The 21,901-nt window shown below is 46.7% G+C and overlaps 1 protein-coding gene across 1 annotated transcript in view; it reads left to right on the top strand.

The window, feature by feature from the left end:
• The first annotated feature begins 20,771 nt into the window (after window positions 1-20,771).
• CPA2 (carboxypeptidase A2) overlaps window positions 20,772-21,901 on the top strand; it is a 31,005-nt gene continuing 29,875 nt past the window's right edge. Inside the window, exon 1 of the mRNA XM_030216386.1 lies at window positions 20,772-20,836. Within this exon, the coding sequence (XP_030072246.1) occupies window positions 20,772-20,836 (65 nt within the window). The remainder of the gene's footprint in view (window positions 20,837-21,901) is intronic.

Here is a 21,901-nt window from a genome sequence, read left to right as displayed (position 1 = left end):
TGGATCCCCACTAGGCTGAACCAGGACTGAGGGTCAGAGGAGAAAGGAACATACAGGGACAGCAGGGCAAGGAATGGATAAGCTAAGGGACAGGACTGGAAGCTGCAGAGCAGCCACTAAAGACACAAACAGACAGGGGGGAAGTGACGTCACCAGGCAAGATGGCCGCCTAGTCCCGAAGCTCCGCCATCCAGCGCCTACAAAAAGCTTTTAAAAGTATTAAAAAGTGGACTTCGGTCGACAACAACGCTGGAAAAGGCTGCCGGAAGATCCCCTAGACTCTCAGCTGCAATGAGTAAAACTCCCGCGACGCGGAAAAAGGAGAGCGAGCGGTCCGAAAAAAGCATGGCGGGAAAGACCGCCAAACGCAATGAATCGCCGGAACGGGTCACTCCATCTGACTCTGATTCAGCTCTGTCTGCCTCCGAACATCGTAACCCGCCTCCCAAAAGAGGTATCTCGAGCGAACTGCGTACATTTCTGTCTAACATTCAAGAGGAGATAAAACAATCGAAGGAGGAAATCCTCGAACGAATGGACACGCTGAGCACAGATCTTCGCGAATTGGGGGGCAGGGTGGAAGAGGCAGAACTCAAGCTGGAAGAGCAGGCAGAGACACTAACTAAACATACTGATCAGCTGCAGGATCTTGAAAAGAAAAATATGGAACTTGCCTATAAACTGGATGACTTGGAGAACAGAGGACGCCGCAATAACCTCAGATTTCGCGGTGTTCCCGAAGGAGGCGAGACGGAGGATATAATGGTGATAGTGCAAACAATGTGTGCCACGCTGTTGGGCCACGAGGCGGGAGCTACGCCGGTGGAATTAGATAGAGCACACAGAGCACTGGGGCCCCGAAGAGAACAGCAGGTGCGAGACATCATAGTGCGCTTTCATAAATTTGAAGTCAAAGAGCAGGTCATGGTGAGTGCGAGACGGGCACAGAACTTTGAATATGGAGGAGCTAAGATACTGGTGTACCAAGACCTCTCACTATACACCTTGCAACAGCGACGCCAAATGAGGCCTGCACTAGATGTCCTACTTAAAAACAAGCAGCAGTACAGATGGGGTTTCCCCTTCTCCCTGAACTTTGCGCTGAAAGGTAGTAAATACAGAGTGCGCTCGCTACAAGAAGCTTGGGAAGCACTGCATGCTGCGGAATACGTGAGCACAACAGTCCCGCCGGGGGAATTAGCAACAACAACACGAGCTAAACTCCAAGGCTGGCAGCGAGCAGCAGGAAATGTGAGACGAGGCAAGTCCAAGAGATGAGAGACCCGGCTTATATTCAAAGTAAGAGAGAAGTTGGACACAATTGAGTTCTGGACATAAAAGTAGACTCTTGCGGGTTATGTCAATTGAGCTAAACTTGGACTGAGGTTGATAATTTATTCAACTCAGAGCTTTGGGGAGTGGACTGAGAGAGGAGAGCATGAACTAAATGTGAACTGTACGAGAAGTGAGCAGATTTGGTAATGTATAAAAATAATAATTGGGAAGGTTATAAAGAATGCTGGGAGGGGGGAAATGGTATTGAAAAGAGATAAAAGAAGGAAGAGAAATGTGAAAGGCGTGGGAGGGTGGGAAGAGGGGCTGGGACGTCTTGGAAAGGGTGCTTCACTTCCTAGTATCCCACTCAGAGGACTAGATCCTCTGGTTGGTGTAATATGGGGGGGATGATGGAGGGGATCCTGGGGGGGGGGGGAAGGGGTGGGGGGAAAGGGGAAAGACTGTTAAACTACGATGAAGTAATTGAGGGTCACAAAGGTACAAGTAAGAGGGCCAGGGAGTGCTATTGGCTTATACTTAAATAATAGAACATAATGGGTCATGATTTGAAGTTTATATCTTATAATGTAAAAGGATTGAATATGCCACAGAAGAGACAGAAACTGTACAGAGAATTACATCAGTTACAACCAAAAATAGTATTTTTGCAAGAGACACACTTGCGGCGTAAGCATGAGCATCTTCTACGATGCCCAGGTTACTCAGGAGTGTACTGCGCATCCTCTGAAACCACAAAAAAGGGAGGGGTGGCGATACTGATACACTCCTCCTTACCGGTGCAGGTTAAACAGCTTAAACGGGACCCGAGGGGCCGTTTTATTTACCTTTACACGACACTGAACCAGACAGACATCACATTAGCGTCGATATATGCCCCTAATAGTGGACAGGTGGAGTTTTTCACAAGGGTTCGTAATTCCTTGATTGCCTTTGTTAGGGGATCCCTAATAATGGGAGGGGATTTCAATGCAGTGATGAACCCGGGGATAGACCGAACGGGGGTAACAAGGTCTGAGGGGAAAAAGGAGGCTCAGGCACTAGGGTCATTGGTTTATTCCTTAGGGGTCCTGGACCTGTGGAGGTTGACACATCGGACAGATAGGGATTATACATTTTATTCGCTGGTACATGAGTCATACTCTAGAATTGACTATATCTTTGTGGACGCTGCATTGTTAGAAAGGGGACCAAATGCTGGGATTGGAAGTGTGACACTGTCAGATCACTCCCCGGTGTGGGTAACTCTGCCAAATATACAGGCTGGTCAACAAGATAAGAGATGGACCCTAAATACTAGCATTTTGCAAGAGGGTGATGTGCTGGAGGGGTACAAAACAATGCTACAAGAATACCTAAAACTAAATGTGGATACCGGCCCAGCATTACATGTTGTTTGGGACACCCTGAAGGCAGTGTCTAGGGGCTATTTTCTACAACAGGCAAGCAAACGCTCAAAGGCAAGGAAGGCACTGATAACAACTTGCCTTGGCAAAATACAACAATTGGAGAAGCAACATAAAATGAATAGATCACAGCAGGTGTGGCAGGAGTTGTGTATAGCTAGGATGAGGCTGGATGCTATATACTCAGAGCATTTAGAGGTCTTAAGGGCTAGGCAGGGGATGCGCTCTTATGAGTTCACTAACAAAGCAGGGCGTCTACTGGCTACAAAGATACGCAGGCAGAGAGTAGATCGGCTTATACATCAGGTTCGGGATGAGAGCGATAACTTGCTGAACCAAACTGAGCAAATACGCCAAAGATTCGGGGAGTATTATCAAGCGCTTTATAAACAGGAAATTAATCCGACACCCGACGCGATAGATGACTTTCTGCAGGAATGCGAGCTTCCCAATTTGGCTAGACAGCATAGGGACCTGTTGGAGAAACAGGTTACCCCACAGGAAATACAGGAGGCGATAAGTAGCTTGCCATCTTACAAGTCCCCAGGGTTAGATGGTCTCCCTAATGAATTTTATAAGCAGTTTGCCCCTGAGTTAGCGCCGTTGCTCGCGGATCTGTTCAATCAGGTAGAGGAGGGGGAGGTGTTGCCGTTGACTATGAGAGATGCTTGGATAGCGGTGATACCCAAGCCAGAAAAAGATCACACCGAGTGTGGCTCCTACAGGCCCATATCGGTACTCAATGCCGATGTTAAGATACTGGCTAAGGTACTTGCCAACAGGCTGGCGCCTATACTCCCGACCCTTGTGCACCCGGACCAAGTGGGCTTTGTGGCCCATCGAAAGGCGATGGACAATATCAGACGTACGGTAGACTTAATGCACTTGGCAAAGAGGAATCAGAGGCCTTTGTGACTCCTGAGTTTAGATGCAGAGAAAGCTTTCGATCGTGTTCACTGGTCCTTCATGTACAGAGTCCTGGAGGTAATGGGTTTCGGTGCGAAGTTTATAGGCTGGATACGGGCGTTTTATACCTCGCCAAAAGCATGTGTTAAACTTAATGGAAATTATTCTGGGCTGTTCACATTGCACAGAGGAACGAGACAGGGTTGTCCCCTGTCTCCTCTCCTATTTGCTATGGTTATGGAACCCATTGCAGCACGGATACGACAAGATCCGGGGTTCGTAGGGGCCCGGGTAGCAGATAGAACGCATAAACTGGCGCTCTACGCAGACGATGTTTTGTTATATGCGACACGACCCCTGACTACATTCCCTCGACTTATACAACTTATAGACGAGTACTCAGTAGTCTCGGGATTCAAAGTGAATATGGCAAAGTCCGAAGCCTTGAATGTAACTATAGATGAGGAAACGGTAACAGAGCTGAAGTCATCATTCCCATTTAGGTGGGCCCGGGGACAGATTAGATACTTAGGGGTTAAATTGACGGTACCGCTGTCAGAGCTTTTCTCGGCAAACTATAAGGGACTGATAAAGACAATTGCAGAGGATATGGAGAGATGGGGAGGACTAGAGGTATCCTGGTTTGGACGTATAGCTATTATTAAGATGAATGTCCTACCCCGCCTCCTGTATTTATTCCAAGTGCTGCCTGTGAAGGCGCCCAGGCGATTTCTCGCGTCCTTACAAGATCGTATTGTGCGTTTTGTCTGGGCAGGAAAGCATCCCAGATTGTCGCGAACCTTGTTATATCAAGAGAAGAGGAGAGGAGGATTGGGAGTCCCAAACCTTCTTTGGTATTACAGGGCAGCTCAGGGAAAGGCAGCTATGGAATGGTATCAAGACTATCCTGATAGACAGTGGGTCCACTTAGAACAGCACTCTCATGGAGAGACGCCGCTGGGGGCACTTATGTGGTTGCCCAGGTCTTTTCGCAAACTGCAAGAAGGCGTATGCCCCTCAGTGGAAGTTACTCTATACTATTGGGACAAACTATTCCCAGAGGGCAGATGTGTGCTGTCCCGAATGACACCAATAGCTTATAACCCTTTGTTCCTGCCGGGGAACACTACGGGTGTCTTCACCCGCTGGTATGCGGAGGGAGTGAGAAGGTGGGGTCAATTGTATGACAATAACAATACTGTACTAACTTTTGCGGCACTGAAGACGGAGTTCCCGATGGTGGAGGGTGAAGAGTTTGCATACTGTCAATTGTCACATTTCCTACACAATGCAGCGACCAGAAAGGTCATCCAGTGGCAATCACTCCCCCTTGAAGAAATATGTGAAAAGTCAATTGGATCCCGGGGGCTCATTGGGAAAATATATAGATGTGTCGCAGCACAGGCTCCAGGACATAGTAGCCATAGGCGGGCGTGGGAAAAAGAGTTGGGTAGGACCATAGAGGAAGTAGTATGGGAGAGTATAGAAAAAAGGGTGACGGGTGTCTCTATCCATGTACCGCTCAAAGAAAATGCAGTAAAGGTCCTATATAGGTGGTACCTTACCCCGGATCGACTTCAGCGAATATACCCGACGACTACGGGACTGTGCTGGAGGGGATGCGGCCTAAGGGGAACCATGGGGCACATATGGTGGCGTTGCCTTAAAGTTAAGGCATTCTGGAAGGCAGTGCAAGATAGGCTCCAGAGCTGGCTGGGATGTTTGATACCTTGGGTCCCTGAGGTGTTTCTTTTCTCTGCACCGGTGAGAGGACTGACATCTTGTAAACAGCAGTTGCTGAGACAGGTGACAGCAGTAGCCAGAGTGACAATAGCGTTACACTGGAAACAAAGAACAGTCCCCCCAATTACAAGATGGCAAAACAAATTAAAGTATGTGTGTGAAATGGAAAGGCTCATAGCCGCACGAAAACACCGGACAAGTCAGTGGCACTCAACATGGCAGTTCTTTGTAAATGCAGTTAACTAGGGGATAAAAAAAAAAAAAGGAGAACGTAGTTTACGAATGTGAAGGACCAGAAATAGCACTGGAGGAAGGGGGGGGGGGGAGGGTTTAGGGGGGGAGGAATTGGAGGGGGGAAGAGGGGGGAGGTCGATAGGTAGGAAATGGGAGGTTACTTATAAAACACAATTAAAAAGTTGAAGTATATTTTGTATTTGATTATGCATGGCAAACTTGAATGTGTATTCTTTGTTATGTATCTGGCACATAGCTATGTGCAAAATTGTATTGTGAATGTGTTAGTTACGCTATGTTCAGAATTAATAATGTTTAATAAAGACTTCTAAAAATTAAAAAAAAAGACACAAACAGACAAGGACTAGACACAAAACTATAACCCAGAGACAAGACTAGAAAACAGGGAACAACCTAATCTAAACTACACACAGACTAACTAAAAACAGACAAGAATCCCAGGCAAGAACCCAAACTAAGCAGAAGTGCATCAAGCACCAACGTACCAGGGCCTAAGGCGATGCAAAGGCAAAGCAGAGAGTTTCCAAATGGCTAATAAGGCCAGCGGCAGCTGAGATTCAGCTGCAGCAATCACCAGGCAGCTACAGGTGCTGTGCAGGCTCAAACAAGGCAAGCAAGTCTGGCAGGCCGGAAGATCCGGACTGGACTGGGCTGAAGTCTGGAACGGGAAACAGCACACAGACAATCCAATGCAGCCACCAGGCCTGGCCACCAGGGGGCGAGATGACTGAGAGCCTGAAACCAGGGCACAACCGTGACAAAACCTGACTGGGGTTTGGCCCTCAAGATCCAAAGTTGCCCACCCCTGGCCAATAGGATGGCTATCAAAACAGTACAGTTTGTATCCTAAACTGCAATTTACACAGTGCCGTACAGATGTTTTAAGCCAGTCCTGGATTTCTGACAACCCCTATCCTGATGCATTATGGGACCAACAGCACTGCTTTGTATGGGCAGGGTCAGAGATTAAAATTTCCATATTGCTTTGAGATGCATATTAGTAATAAATAGAAATAAAACAAAACATAGAAAAGAAAATAAGATGGCACCTTTTTTTATTGGTGTAACTTAATACATTTTTTTGATTTGCTTTTGAAGGCAATATCTTCTTCTTCAGATCAGAAATGAGTAAATTTTGACAAATATCAGGATATATAAGTGAAACATAAAAGCCAGTGGTGTTCCTAGGTCAGCTGTCACCCGGGGCGAATCGTCGCTGTGCCCCCCCCCCAATGAATCACCCCCCCCCCCAAGTGCATCACTCTTACCTCCTGGGGGTGCAGTGAGCAGTTGCGTGGCTGCTCCCTGCACCCCCTTTCAGAGTGCACCCAGGGCGGATCGCCCCGGCCGTCCCGCCCTTGATACGCCACTGATAAAAGCATTCCAATGACAGTCTCACAGGAAGAGGGTAGGGGTGGGTTAGATGAGAGACAGGGAGAGATGGATGGGTGGTAAGAGGGTGACAAAAGCGGTATAATTTTATGTTTTATAATGTGATAGAAAACCCAGATCTTTTGTTAAGTCCTGTCTGGTGGGTGTCAAAATATTTCATCATTTTGACTTCAAAGGTCTTACGTTCCTGGATTGTCTTAAAATTTCCTTTTAGTGTTCTCACCATAAAATCATTGATGCAGTGTTCCTGGTTTTGTAAAGTGCTGTCCCACAGAGGTAGCATCCTGGTTGGCATTGTGATGTTTAGTGTAAATCATTTTTATTGAAAGGTAATAAACAGCCAGAAAAATCATACAATGATACATATCTAACTTGAAACAATGTGATCTTTACATTTAACTCCACCCCACCCCACCCTACCCAACCCCAACCCCCCCCAGCATTGTTGCATAACCAAAGATGGTCAAACCGATCCTAAACAGATAATCCATGAACCCCATATGAAAGCTACCAGCCCCGCAGATGCCACCCCCAACCACCAACCCCCCTCTCCTCCCAGCCTGATCAGAATCATAGCAACTACGACAGATAGGAATCAGATCAAGGAAAGAGCAACCAGGAAAAACAATCTGCAACAAGACGGCTTTGGGCGATGATACTTTTGCCCTTTTCTTTTTGTCTTTGATATAACACAGTTTATGGTTATTTAAGCACATGTTCTGTAACTGTTTCATTGCTTGCTGATGTTATGCTGTTATACGATATCAAGAGAAAACATAATAAAGTTATTTGATATAAAAAAAAAGATGGTGAATAAATACATAATAAGGGAGGACAGACTGGTTTTTATAGCCTCCTCCCAATCCTCCAATCCCTCTTGAACCTCCCCCCCCCCAAAAAAAAAAAAACGGCATTGTGATATATACCACATTTGAAGATGAGCATGTGAAGGATCCCCTTATGCTGACTGTTTTTTCCATGTGAGTGACTGTGGGATCCTTGGAAACTGTTACCTTGGCTGGTCTGCTATTAGTGGTTGGGTCCCTGTGGTTACATCCAAGTCTGCTGTCACTGTCCCATTCTAAGCTTGTGTCTCCCGCACACCACTCCATGCTCCCTTGAAATTGCTCATAGCTCCAGGCAGGGGCGTAGCCAGACCTGAACATTTGCGGGGTCCAGAGCCCAAAGTGGGGGGCACAGCTTGGCCCACCTCCACGCCGCAACCCCCGCCCTGCCGCAACTGCACATACCTTGGCCGGTGGGAATCCCCAACCCCTGCCAGCCAAATCAGGGGCCCCAGATCCAATTTGTGGGGCCCAAGCCCCCAAGACCCCCCCCCCCATAGCTATGCCATTGGCTCCAGGGACTTACCCTGTTCCTAAATCTTTACCTACAGTCATCAGGTTCTGTGCGCACTTTTACAATTACAATGTATTTCTATACCACCGAAACCACCAGATTTTTAGCAGTTTACAATAAGTAAAAAACAAAACAAAACAAAAACAGGACAATATCTTGGTAAGAATAATAAGAACAATATAATTAATAGGGGATACACCTCAATTCCCAGAGCCAAAACTCACAATTTATTTCAAAAAAGCTCCAGTTTTAATTCAAAACAACTTTTAATTATTTAAAAAAATATATACCACTCCAATTGTTTCCTCAAACTTCTTACCCTATGCTGCACTACATAATATATACAGTAATAAACAGCATTCACATAGAATTACATGCTCATTGGATTCATACAACAATCATAGTTAATGGCATAATGTTCGATCCCTATAAACCAGTGATTAGCGCCACGCTTTCCGCGTGACCACTGTATTATAATCAATTGTATTTGTCCACTTTCAGTTCAAAATAGGGATCCTTCATTAGCTGTTCATAAATTATAAATCCCACTTGTGCAGCATATTGCGGGTATTAAGAAGTTAATCAACAACTCCGTGTTCACATAAAGTTTTCAGTGTACATCGGTTCCCCAATGCTGATCCGCATTTCACTAGATCTTCCTCAGGAGGAACCACCGTTGTATCTACAACAATTTAACAATAATCTCATTATAACCATCACCCTCCTCTATATTATAGATGTATTACTACAATATACATTGAAAGTATATGTTCACTCACATTCATCTATTCGGCTGCATGCCGGTTGAAGACTCCCTCAGGCATAGACCACATGACGCTGCATCAGGAGTTACTACGTCAAGCGTCCTTTCTCAATTTAAAGGGCTAGATAAGAGGCAACTCCCTGTCTATTAAAGAGACAGAGCCTACACCCTTTCTACCTCCAAATTGAGGCCATTGGGAGTGACCGTATCCCACGAGAAGATGAATCGCTGCTCCATGACTAACAACCTAGCACTAATATTAGGGGATATTAGTGCTAGGTTGTTAGTCATGGAGCAGCGATTCATGACTAACAACCTAGCACTAATATTAGGGGATATTAGTGCTAGGTTGTTAGTCATGGAGCAACGATTCATCTTCTCATGGGATATGGTCACACCCAATGGCCTCAATTTGGAGGTAGAATGGGTGTAGGCTCTGTCTCTTTAATAGACAGGGAGTTGCCTCTTATCTAGCCCTTTAAATTGAGAAAGGACGCTTGACGTAGTAACTCCTGATGCAGCGTCATGTGGTCTATGCCTGAGGGAGTCTTCAACCGGCATGCAGCCGAATAGATGAATGTGAGTGAACATATACTTTCAATGTATATTGTAGTAATACATCTATAATATAGAGGAGGGTGATGGTTATAATGAGATTATTGTTAAATTGTTGTAGATACAACGGTGGTTCCTCCTGAGGAAGATCTAGTGAAATGCGGATCAGCATTGGGGAACCGATGTACACTGAAAACTTTATGTGAACACGGAGTTGTTGATTAACTTCTTAATACCCGCAATATGCTGCACAAGTGGGATTTATAATTTATGAACAGCTAATGAAGGATCCCTATTTTGAACTGAAAGTGGACAAATACAATTGATTATAATACAGTGGTCACGCGGAAAGCGTGGCGCTAATCACTGGTTTATAGGGATCGAACATTATGCCATTAACTATGATTGTTGTATGAATCCAATGAGCATGTAATTCTATGTGAATGCTGTTTATTACTGTACATATTATGTAGTGCAGCATAGGGTAAGAAGTTTGAGGAAACAATTGGAGTGGTATATATTTTTTTAAATAATTAAAAGTTGTTTTGAATTAAAACTGGAGCTTTTTTGAAATAAAGAATAATAAGAACCCAAATAACTGACAGCAAACTAATTTTAAACAAAACGCTTAAAAAGATAGGTTTTCACATTTTTCTTAAATTGAGAGTAGGATGACTGTACAGTAAAACAAATATAAAAACCACTCCAAAGTCTAGATGCTTGAATTGTTAAAAGTCTGTTAAATAGAAACATAGAAACATGACAGCAGATAAGGGCAGTGGCGTTCCGAGGGGCGCTGACACCCGGGGTGGATCGCCGATGCGCCCCGCCCCCCGGGTTCAGCGCCCCCCCCCCCCCATGTAGTGCGACCCCCCCGGCAAAGGGACACCTCCCCACCCTGGCGAAAGAACCCCCCCTGGGTGCACGCCGCTGGGGGGGGGGTGCCTCGTGCCGGTCAGCGTCGTTGGTTTCCATGCTCCCTCTGCCCTGGAACAGGTAGGGGCAGAGACCCTAGCACCGACCCTGGTATTTTCTTACATTCTTCCTAAGCCTATTTCCTCTTAACTTCATCCTAGTGTAAACCTCTTCACACCCTTAATAGATGGAAAAACAAAAAGTGAATGGTGACACACTCTGGTAATAATTAATTACCACTGTATGCTATTGAATTCTGAACCTCAAAAAACTTCAGGGCCATGTTTGCGTCTTTGATTCGTTTATTGACGTTTCTAGGTCTCTCTCTTGTAAAAATCCTTTCATTTAGCCAGGAGGAGTTTAGGGAACAGACAGACAGGAACAACTTTTATTAGAAGGCTAATATCAGCAGTGCAGCTAGTGGTAGTCTGCACAGATAAGCCTTTATTTTGAATAGCGGCATTAACTTGTGAATCATATACACGTGTAAATGGTGATTTCAGAAAAGTCGCTATTTACATATGGAGATCACCAGGATGTAGGGATTTCTAGGAGCAAGAAAACAGGTAGGCAGGCGAGGTACAAAATCCAGCACGGAGTGAAAAAAAGAAGCAAATCGCCACAGAGTTTTCTTTTAAAAAAATTAATTTATTCACCACTAGAAGCTTTAAATAGATAAATAGTTGGAAGTCCAAAATTCCAGTCTCCGCGTTCTATGTAAAATAGATTTTCACATGCAGTTACTCTGTACTTTTTCCCTACAGCCTACAACATCAGGTGATTGGGGAGGGGTCTTTTACTAAAGCCACATTAGCGTTTTTAGCTCGTGGTAGGAATCAGCTGGCGGTAAATGCTGAGATGATCATAGGAATATAATGGGCGTCTTGGCGTTTACCGCCAGCTGAGTTCTACAGCGAGCTAAAAACGCTACCATGGCATAGTAAAAGACCCCCAAGTACTTATTAGAGGTTACACTTCGTGTGGTGCAGAGGGAAATCAAACCTAAGACCTCCAGGTCCTTAGGCTTTTTCTGTTCTAATCAGGAACAGTAAAGCTCATTACATTGTCTTTATTATTGTGCTGCTGTATTTTAAATTGTTTTATTTTTATTTTATTGTTTGAATATTTCATGTATGTTTTATCATAATGGTAGATTAGTGGTGAACAAATCTTTTAAATAATGTAATAAGCAATCACTGCGCTGTATAAGAGTCCTAGAAGCAGCATCAGTTCTGAATGTCATTGCTTGAAATTAGTGATAACTTCCTTTCATGTCCGATTTTGTCTTTCCTAGCTCCCACCATTGAAACTTCCCCTGTTCTTGATAAATGTGGGAAGTGTAGTCCTGGGAGCTACGTTGAGAAGATTCTGATGAGAGGAGAAAAGACCAACACCCTGACGTCCCATTCTATAGAGCTGGCAACCCCTTCCAATTCCCGGAGTAGCAGGAGGAGGAAGCGGCGATTGCGCTCCCGCAGACCCCAGGAAAGCACCTGGTACGGTAGCACCACCGATATTGACATGCAAGAATCAGACTCAGGGAGTTCGCCAGGGACGGAGAGCGAGGCGGAGCCCATTTCCAGTGCCATCTGTCCCCGTAGGAGAAAACGGGCTTGGAAGAGAAGCAGCATGCGAAGCGGGAGGCTCAAGGTCATGCCTTGCCTCACCTATAAAACTAGGGTCATGGGACCGAGTGAGCGGCTCCGTCAGGGTCCCGTGTGGCTCAGGCAGGTGCCCCGAGGCAGGCGGAGGAACTCTGAGGGGAGCAGCTCATCTGAAACCTGAGCTTGCAGATACTCATTTGCAAAAAAAAAAAAAGAAGATTCTTCTTATACTCATGTATCACTGTAATCAGCATTCGCGTAGGCAACTCATTTCAATAAAGCTCTATCACATAAGTGCATATGTTTACACATGTGGTATAATAGTTTGTGTGTGGCATAGCAGTATTTCATTAAGGGGGGGCAGTGTTGTACCATTAAAAGTTGTAATGATCTCCACCAGAAGATTCTGTTTAGCAGCATGGTGGGGTAGGGGTGGGGGTGGGGGTGCGGGTTTGCTCTTGTCATGAGGGTTTCTAAGCTAGGCTGAATAGCTGGACAAATGTTTTCTTTGTATTAAACTGAGTGAATCTTGCTTATGGCCTATCCTTGAAAGACCTATTACAAGACTTTGTAAAGGTTTTCTATCATATATATCTCTCTCTATATATATATGGAGTATCCTATATAATAATTCTCACCTCCAACGTTCTGACTTGCCTGGGACCGTGGCTCATTCTAAGTTGGTCTGCTAGGCTCCGTAGATCAGGCTGACATCACCGTAGCCATTATGATGTCAACTTCAGAACCCGGGGGGAAAAAAAAACATGCCTCACAGCTGATCCATGTCCAGAGGAGGGTCGCTGGAAATGGGTGGGCTGCAGGGGGAGAGGAGGGTCGCTGGACTTGGGTGGCTGCAGGGGAGCCGAGGAAAACCTTGCTAGCGCCCGTTTCATTTGCGTCAGAAACGGGCCTTTTTTACTAGTATATATATATACACTAGGAAAAAATGCCCGTTTCTGAGCGCAATGAAACGGGCGCTAGTAAGGGGCCCCCTCCCTCCGTCCCTCCGAGCTACTTGCCTTGTTGGGGGTTGGCGTTCGCCTTGCGTTTCGGCCCTCCGAGTGTTATAGCTCCGCCCTCGACATCATGACGTTTTGACGCGAGGGCGGTGCAGACCCTCCCTCCGTCCCATTTGCGTTGTTTGGGGTTCGCGCTCGCCTCGCGTTGCGGCCCTCCGAGTGTTATAGCTCCGCCCTCGACGTCATGACGTTTTGACGCGAGGGCGGTGCAGACACTCCAGGGCACACCGGATATCTCGGGCGCCTCAACTTCCGTGGAGGCTTCAGAACGTTGGGGTTGCCTTTTATATAGAGAGATATAAGGTTGCAAGCGACTTGACCACATCACACCATTTTTTGCAAAAACTTCATTGGCTACCAGTACAATACAGGGCTAAATTTAAAACTCTATGCCTGATCTTCAAGACCCTGAAAGGAAATGGCCCTGAGTATCTGAAGAATAGGATGATCCTCCACACACCGCCAAGGACACTAAGGTCCTCCCAAGGACTTTCACTAACCACACCCTCTCCAAAAGACATTTCATGATGTGATACCTGCAAGCGAGCCTTCTCCGGAGTAGCCCCCACACTCTGGAATGCACTGCCTGAAAGGATGCGCTTAACACAAGACTATCTCTACTTCAGGAAGCAGGTGAAAGCTTGGCTCTTCAACCAAGCCTTTAATGGAAGAAGTAACTAACCTGTTAGTCTCACTGACACACACAAGGAGTGACTTGGGCTGCACATACTGCAGTGGCGTACCAAGGGGGGGGGTCCGCCCCGGGTGTACGCCGCTGGGGAGCGCCACGGCGTGCGCCTGTCGTCTCTGAGTTCACTACGCTAAATTTTCTCGTTCGCTGCAGCTCCCTCCCTCTGCCCCGGAACAGGTTACTTCCTGTTAAGATCAATTCAGCTCTTTCTACATAAGAGCAATAAAAATGTTGAATGACCTTATATAACGTGGAGGGGCATGATCGAACGGGGGCGCCCAAGTTTTCATGAGGGCGTCCTCGCAGGACGGCCTCGTAAAGGGGAGGGGCAAACCCGTATTATCAAAACAAGATGGGCATCCATCCATCTTTCATTTTGATAATACGGTCGGGGGCGCCCAAATCATGAAATTTAGGTCAACCTTAGAGATGGTCGTCCTTAGGTCGTTTTTGAGATGGTCGTCCCTGGTTTTTGGCGATAATGGAAACGGAGGACGCCCATCTCAAAAATGTCCAAATACAAGCCATTTAGTTGTGGGAGGAGCCAGCATTCGTAGTGCACTGGTCCCCCTGACATGCCAGGACACCAACCGGGCACCCTAGGGGGCACTGCAGTGGACTTCAGAAAAAGGTCCCAGGTGCATAGCTCCCTTACCTTGGGTGCTGAGCCCCCCAAAAACCCCCAAAACCCAAACCCCACAACTGTACATGACTACCATAGCCCTTAGGGATGAAAAGGGGCACCTACATGTGGGTACAGTGGGTTTCTGGTGGGTTTTGGAGGGCTCACATTTACCACCACAAGTGTAACATGTAGGGGGGGATGGGCCTGGGTCCGCCTGCCTGAAGTACACTGCACCCACTACAACTGCTCTAGGGACCTGTATACTGCTGCGATGGACCTGAGTATTGCATTTGAGGCTGGCAAAAAAGTATTTTAAAAGATTTTTTTTGAGGGTGGGAGGGGGTTAGTGACCCCGGGGGTGGGGGGGGGTGGGGTGGGGGGTAAGGGTAGGCGATCCCCGATTCCCTCCGGTGGTCATCTGGTCAGTTCAGGCACCTTTTTGATGCTTGGTCGTGAAAACAAATGGACCAAGTAAAGTCACCCAATTGTTCATCAGGGACGCCCTTCTTTTTTCCATTATCGGCCGAGGGCGCACATCTCCTAAGTCCCACCTTCGCTACACTGCCGACACGCCCCCGTGAACTTTGGTCATCCCCGCAAGAGAAAGCAGTTGAGGGCAGCCAATCTTGCGAGAAGGACACCCATCTCCTGATTTGTGTTGGAAGATGGATGCCCTTCTCTTTCAAAAATTCACCATAAGAGAAAGGTATAGTTAAGGATTTTTTTCTCTAAAATGAGAGAGTTTTGTGGCATGGAAACTGTATTCTGATAAAAAAAATGTTTTTTCATTTCACTCATCTGCTTAAATACTTTTTATCCACAAACAGCTGTGCAAAATCACATGGACCTCAGACTGAGCTAAATGCAATCTTCCCCTGTTGGACACTGCTGGGAGCTCTTTGAGCCTTGGTCTTCACTCTCTGTTCTTGAGGACCACCAATGGTCAGGTTGTCAGGATATCCCTAATGCATATCCCATGAAAGAGATTTGCATACCTACCTCCTCCCTTGTTTGCATATTCATTAGGGTTGCCCATTTGCTTGACATGATATAGGGAATGCCAATGATAAGTACATAAGTACATAAGTAGTGCCATACTGGGAAAGACCAAAGGTCCATCTAGCCCAGCATCCTGTCACCGACAGTGGCCAATCCAGGTCAAGGGCACCTGGCACGCTCCCCAAACGTAAAAACATTCCAGACAAGTTGTACCTAAAAATGAGGAATTTTTCCAGTCCATTTAATAGCGGTCTATGGACTTGTCCTTTAGGAATCTATCTAACCCCTTTTTAAACTCCGTCAAGCTAACCGCCCGTACCACGTTCTCCGGCAATGAATTCCAGAGTCTAATTACACGTTGGGTGAAGAAAAATTTTCTCCGATTCGTTTTAAATTTACCACACTGTAGCTTCAACTCATGCCCTCTAGTCCTAGTATTTTTGGATAGCGTGAACAGTCGCTTCACATCCACCCGATCCATTCCACTCATTATTTTATACACTTCTATCATATCTCCCCTCAGCCGTCTCTTCTCCAAGCTGAAAAGCCCTAGCCTTCTCAGCCTCTCTTCATAGGAAAGTCGTCCCATCCCCACTATCATTTTCGTCGCCCTTCGCTGTACCTTTTCCAATTCTACTATATCTTTTTTGAGATACGGAGACCAGTACTGAACACAATACTCCAGGTGCGGTCGCACCATGGAGCGATACAACGGCATTATAACATCCGCACACCTGGACTCCATACCCTTCTTAATAACACCCAACATTCTATTCGCTTTCCTAGCCGCAGCAGCACACTGAGCAGAAGGTTTCAGCGTATCATCGACGACGACACCCAGATCCCTTTCTTGATCCGTAACTCCTAACGCGGAACCTTGCAAGACGTAGCTATAATTCGGGTTCCTCTTACCCACATGCATCACTTTGCACTTGTCAACATTGAACTTCATCTGCCACTTGCACGCCCATTCTCCCAGTCTCGCAAGGTCCTCCTGTAATCGTTCACATTCCTCCTGCGACTTGACGACCCTGAATAATTTTGTGTCATCGGCGAATTTAATTACCTCACTAGTTATTCCCATCTCTAGGTCATTTATAAATACATTAAAAATACATTTGTTGGCAAATAAAAATGAGCAGGAAAAACCACAAAGGACTGGATTCAGTAAATGGCACCCAAATTTGGATGCCAGAAAAAATCAGCGTGGAGAAATATTCTATAACTAGTAAAAAAGGCCCATTTCTGACACAAATGAAACGGGCACTAGCAAGGTTTTCCTCGGCTCCCCTGCAGCCACCCATGTCCAGCGACCCTCCTCTCCCCCTGCAGCCACCCATGCCCATCGACCCTCCTCTCCCCCTGCACCCACCCATGTCCAGCGACCCTCCTCTCTCCCCTGCCCCCCCCTCCAGCCACCCATGTCCAGCGACCCTCCTCTGGACATGGATCAGCTGTAAGGCATGTTTCCCCCCCCCCCCCCCCCCGGGTTCTGAAGTTGACATCATAATGGCTACGGTGATGTCAGCCTGATCTATGGAGCCTAGCAGACCAACTCGGAATGAGCCATGGTCCCAGGCAAGTCAGAACGCTGGAGGTGAGAATTATTATATAGGAAGAGTGCTCCGATTTGAGCGTTCTTTACAGAATAGCGCTTTGAGGGGCCCTTTTACAAAGGCTTGTGAGGGCCTACGTGCGTACAACGTGTGCCAAATTGGTGCTACTGTCCGGCTAGCATGTGAGCAGGGTGGTAATTCTGAATTTGGCATGCTCCGAATCCCACAGTAGAAAATAATTTTCTATTTTCTACTGCAGGCTGCTTACTCGGTGGTAAACAGCAGTTGGCACGCGCTGCATGCTTACCACATGGGTAGTGTATGAGACCTTATCGCTAGGTCAATGGTGGTAAGACAGTGGGGAGCCAGTGGATATTGTGTATCTGGATTTTCAGAAGGCGTTTGACAAAGTGCCTCATGAAAGACTCCAGAGGAAACTGGGGAGTCACGGGATCGGAGGTAGGGTATTACTATGGATTAAGAGCTGGTTGAAGGATAGGAATCAGAGAGTAGGATTGAATGGTCAGTATTCTCAATGGAGAAGGGTAGTTAGTGGGGTCCCTCAGGGGTCTGTGCTGGGACCGCTGCTTTTTAACATATTTATAAATGACCTAGAAATGAGAGTAACTAGTGAGGTAATTAAATTCGCAGATGACACAAAGTTATTCAGGGTCATCAAGTCGCAGGAGGAGTGTGAAAGATTACAGGAGGACCTCGTGAGACTGAGGGATTGGGCATCCAAGTGGCAGATGAAGTTCAGTGTTGACAAGTGCAAAGTGATGCATGTGGGTAAGAGGAACCCGAATTACAGCTATGTCATGCAAGGTTCCGCGTTAGGAATCACAGACCTAGAAAGGGATCTGGGATTCATCGTTAATAAGACTATGGAAACTTCTGCTCAGTGTGCTGCGGCGGCTAAGAAAGCGCACAGAATGTTGAGTATTATTAGGAAAGGGATGGAAAACAAACACGAGAATGTTATAATGCCGTTGTATCGCTCCATGGTGCTACTACACCGCGAATATTGTGCCCAATTCTGGTCGCCGCATCTCAAAAAAGATATAAAAGAATTGGAGAAGGTGCAGAGAAGGGCGACAAAAATTATAAAAGGGATGGAACGACTTCCCTATGAGGAAAGGCTAAGATGGTTAGGGCTCTTCAGCTTGGAGAAAAGGTGGCTATGGGGTGATATGATAGAAGTCTACAAGATAATGAGCAGAGTAGAGCGGACAGATGTGAAGCGTTTGTTTACACTTTCAAAAAATAATATAACCAGGGGACACAAGATGAAGCTAGAAGATGGTAGATATAAAACAAATAGGAGAAAGTTTTTCTTTACTCAGCGTGTAGTTAGACTCTAGAACTCGTTGCCAGAGAATGTAGTGACAGCAGCTGGCCTTACGGAATTTAAAGGGGGTTTGGACAGATTCCTGACGGAGTAACATAGTAGATGATGGCAGAAAAAGACCTGCACGGTCCATCCAGTCTGCCCAACAAGACAAACATATGTGTAAACCTTACCTTGATTTGTACCTGCCTTGTTCAGGGCACAGACCGTACAAGTCTGCGCAGCAGTACTTCCCGCCTCCCAACCACCAGTCCCACCTCCCACCACCGGCCCCGGCACAGACCGTACAAGTCTGCCCTCCACCATCCTCACCTCCCAACCACCAACCCCTCTTCCCCCCACCTGCTCCGCCACCCAATTTCGGCTAAGCTTCAATTTCGGCTAAGCTTCTGAGGATCCATTCCTTCTGCACAGGATTCCTTTATGCATATCCCACGCATGTTTGAATTCCGTTACCGTTTTCATGTTATAGAAGAACATGTAGGAAAATGCATTCGCAAAATTTAATTAATGCTGATTAACTGCAATGATTGTTAACATCGATCGATTGCTAGTTGATAGCTTGTTAGCTAATTCACTTTGAGGGGAATAATCAAACGTCGCCGGCGAAATAGGTCGCCGGCGATCTATTTTGGCGGCGGCGCAACAGCTGGCCGGAACCGTTTTTTCAAAAAAGATGGCCGGCCATCTTTTTTTTTCGATAATACGGTGTGGGCCGGCAAAATGCCTTGGATTTCGCCGGGTTTGAGATCGCCACTTTTGTTTTTCCGCAATAATGGAAAAAACTGCCGGCGATCTCAAACCCGGTGAAATCCAAGGCATTTGGCCGTGGGAGGAGCCAGCATTTGTAGTGCAATGGTCCCCCTCACATGCCAGGACACCAACCGGGCACCCTAGGGGGCACTTCAAACATCTTTTATAAACAACCAAATTAGCTTCCAGGTGCATAGCACCCTTCCCTTGTGTGCTGAGTCCCCCAAATCCCCCCCAAAACCAACTGCCCACAAGTGTGCACCATTACCCTAGCCCTAAGGGCTGAAGGGGGGCACCTACATGTGGGTACAGTGGGTTTTGGGGGGTTTGGGAGGGCTCAACATTACCCACCACAAGTGGAACAGGTAGGGGGGGATGGGCCTGGCTCTGCCTTTCTGCAGTCCACTGCAACCAACAACAACTGTTCCAGGGACCTGCATACTGCTGTCTGGGTGCTGGGTATGACATTTGAGGCTGGCATACAGGCTGGCAAAAAAGGTTTGTATTTTAATAATTTTAGTGTGGGAGGGGGTTGGCGACCACTGGGGGAGTAAGGGGATGTCATCCCCCATTCCCTCCAGTGGTCATCTGGTCAGTTGGGGCACCTTTTTGAGGCTTGGTCATGAAAATAAAAGGACCAAGTAAACCCGGCGAAATACTGCTTATCGCCGGGTTTTATTTTTCCATTATCCGCGAAAGCCGGCCATCTGGTAGCCACGCCCAAGCCTGCCCATGTCCCGCCTTCGCTTCGCCGCCAACACGCCCCTTTGAACTTTCGCCGGCGAGGCGAAGGGAAAGCAGCAAAGCTATCACAAATGTAGCTTTCGAATATATGCTTTTCGCCGCTTTTACGAAATCGCCGGCCATATCCCGATTTGTGTCGGGAAATAGCCGGCGATTACTTTCGATTATAAGCTGGTTTGTGTGCACTTTTTTGATCCACATGCAAATTTTGGTGCCATATGTAGAATCCAGGGGGAAATGTCTTTTTTTGTGTGATGTCCAGAATGCAAGCTTTTTCAGAACAGCGCACTATTTCTCGATAGTATGCTTACATGTGAACCATTGCACATGTGCAAATAATGTGTGCTCTGTCAGGCAGTAGAGCACACTGTTCTGAAAGACTGCACAGTCATGCCCAACTTTATAGAACGAGGGGATAAATGTGCACATCTGTGGTGTAAAGTTTGCTCAGGCAGCCCCTGCAGTGCAGGGGGCCAACACAAGAGGGCCCCCATGCAGCTACGTTCTGGTGGACATCATAGAACATCTGGCCTTACGACTGTCTGGGAGTCTCCTGCCTGCGGAGTGACCTCTGTAGCAAGTGATGAATCATGGAGATGTCTAATACATTTTAACATGTATCACCCTGCTACCTATCTCAGTACCTCTAGTCTTGCAGTAATGTGTGATCCTTATTCCTTCAGAATAGAAAACCACCCCAGTGGCCTCTATTTCTAGATCACCTTGAGATGGATATGGGTGTGTGTGGGAATGGGCCCATCTGTGCACCTGGATTCCTGACCTGTTGCAACCCATATAAATACGTCTCCTGCTGCCCATTACTCTCCCACATCTATGCTATGACCATGGAGCTACTTCTGTTCTTTCTTACCCTCATTGGGGCAGTCTGCTGCCAGGAAACATTTTACGGGTGAGTCACAAATGCCTTTTACTAACACATGTTTTATAGTATTTTTTATTGTTTTATTTGACCCTGCAGTTTCCTCCTCCTCCTTGCTTGGTCTTCCAGCAAGGAGAAAGAGCCAGACTGGAAATGAACACCACGAGCTTTCATTTGAAACTCCCCCCCCCCCCCCCCATTTCATATCTCCTCCCAGCTTAGTTTAGTCCGCTCTGTGGTGACAGTCCTTGGCTGGTCCACGCAACAGGGATCCTTCTGGGATTTTGCAATCATGGACCCTAATCTTGGCCAGTGGGTGTCACTGTTGCATAATGACTAGGGCTCTCTCCACATAGAGGCCTATGAAGGCTGCCTTTTGTGTTATGCTATTTAATAGACAAATCTTATCATATAGACACCTGAACAAACTGTGTGAGGGCTTCCAGTTACCTTGAAGTTCAGAAGTTGGCATATTGCACAGATGTTTTCAGTCTACTCTTGGGGGCTTCCTCTTGTAATTATTTTGGGAGGGTGGAGCATGGTACCCAATAAATGGGGGAGGAGAAAGTACAGTATAATTGGTGCTACCCAGTGTGTTTTTTTCTAGCAAAAACGTTGCCGGTACTCAAATGCCAGGCCACCCTTCAGGGGCGGGGTGATCACTGAGGGACCCACCCCACAATAGCCAGGCGCCCTGCAACCAGTCACAGAATCTATGACAAGGCCGAATTGGTGTGTAGAGCCTGAGCGCTTTCATTAAAATTTGGGGACCATGGGTCAATTTTAGCAGACAATAGAAAAGGTGCCAGTACTCAGTACCCCCAAGTACCCTCTCCAAAAAAAAGCCCTGGTGCTACCTAATCCTCATATTCTCTCTGCTGTGCATTACTGATGCTATGAACAGTATTATTTATGGAGCGTGTTGCCTCTAGAATTTGAGAAAGGTCAGAGTGAAATTGTAGGAGAAATTGGTGTTACCTTGGTAGAGGCATCATGACACTTCACAGTGCCCTCAGCAGAAAGGGCAGGATGGTAGGTGCATCTTCTTTCCATGGTGACACCGCTGCTGGCCAAAGAACTGAGACTCTGGGCCAC

Source organism: Microcaecilia unicolor, chromosome 10, assembly GCF_901765095.1.
Source record: "Microcaecilia unicolor chromosome 10, aMicUni1.1, whole genome shotgun sequence".
NCBI lineage: Eukaryota > Metazoa > Chordata > Amphibia > Gymnophiona > Siphonopidae > Microcaecilia > Microcaecilia unicolor.
The sequence above is the reverse complement of the archived record's forward strand: the minus strand, read 5'-3'. Positions and strand labels throughout refer to the sequence as shown.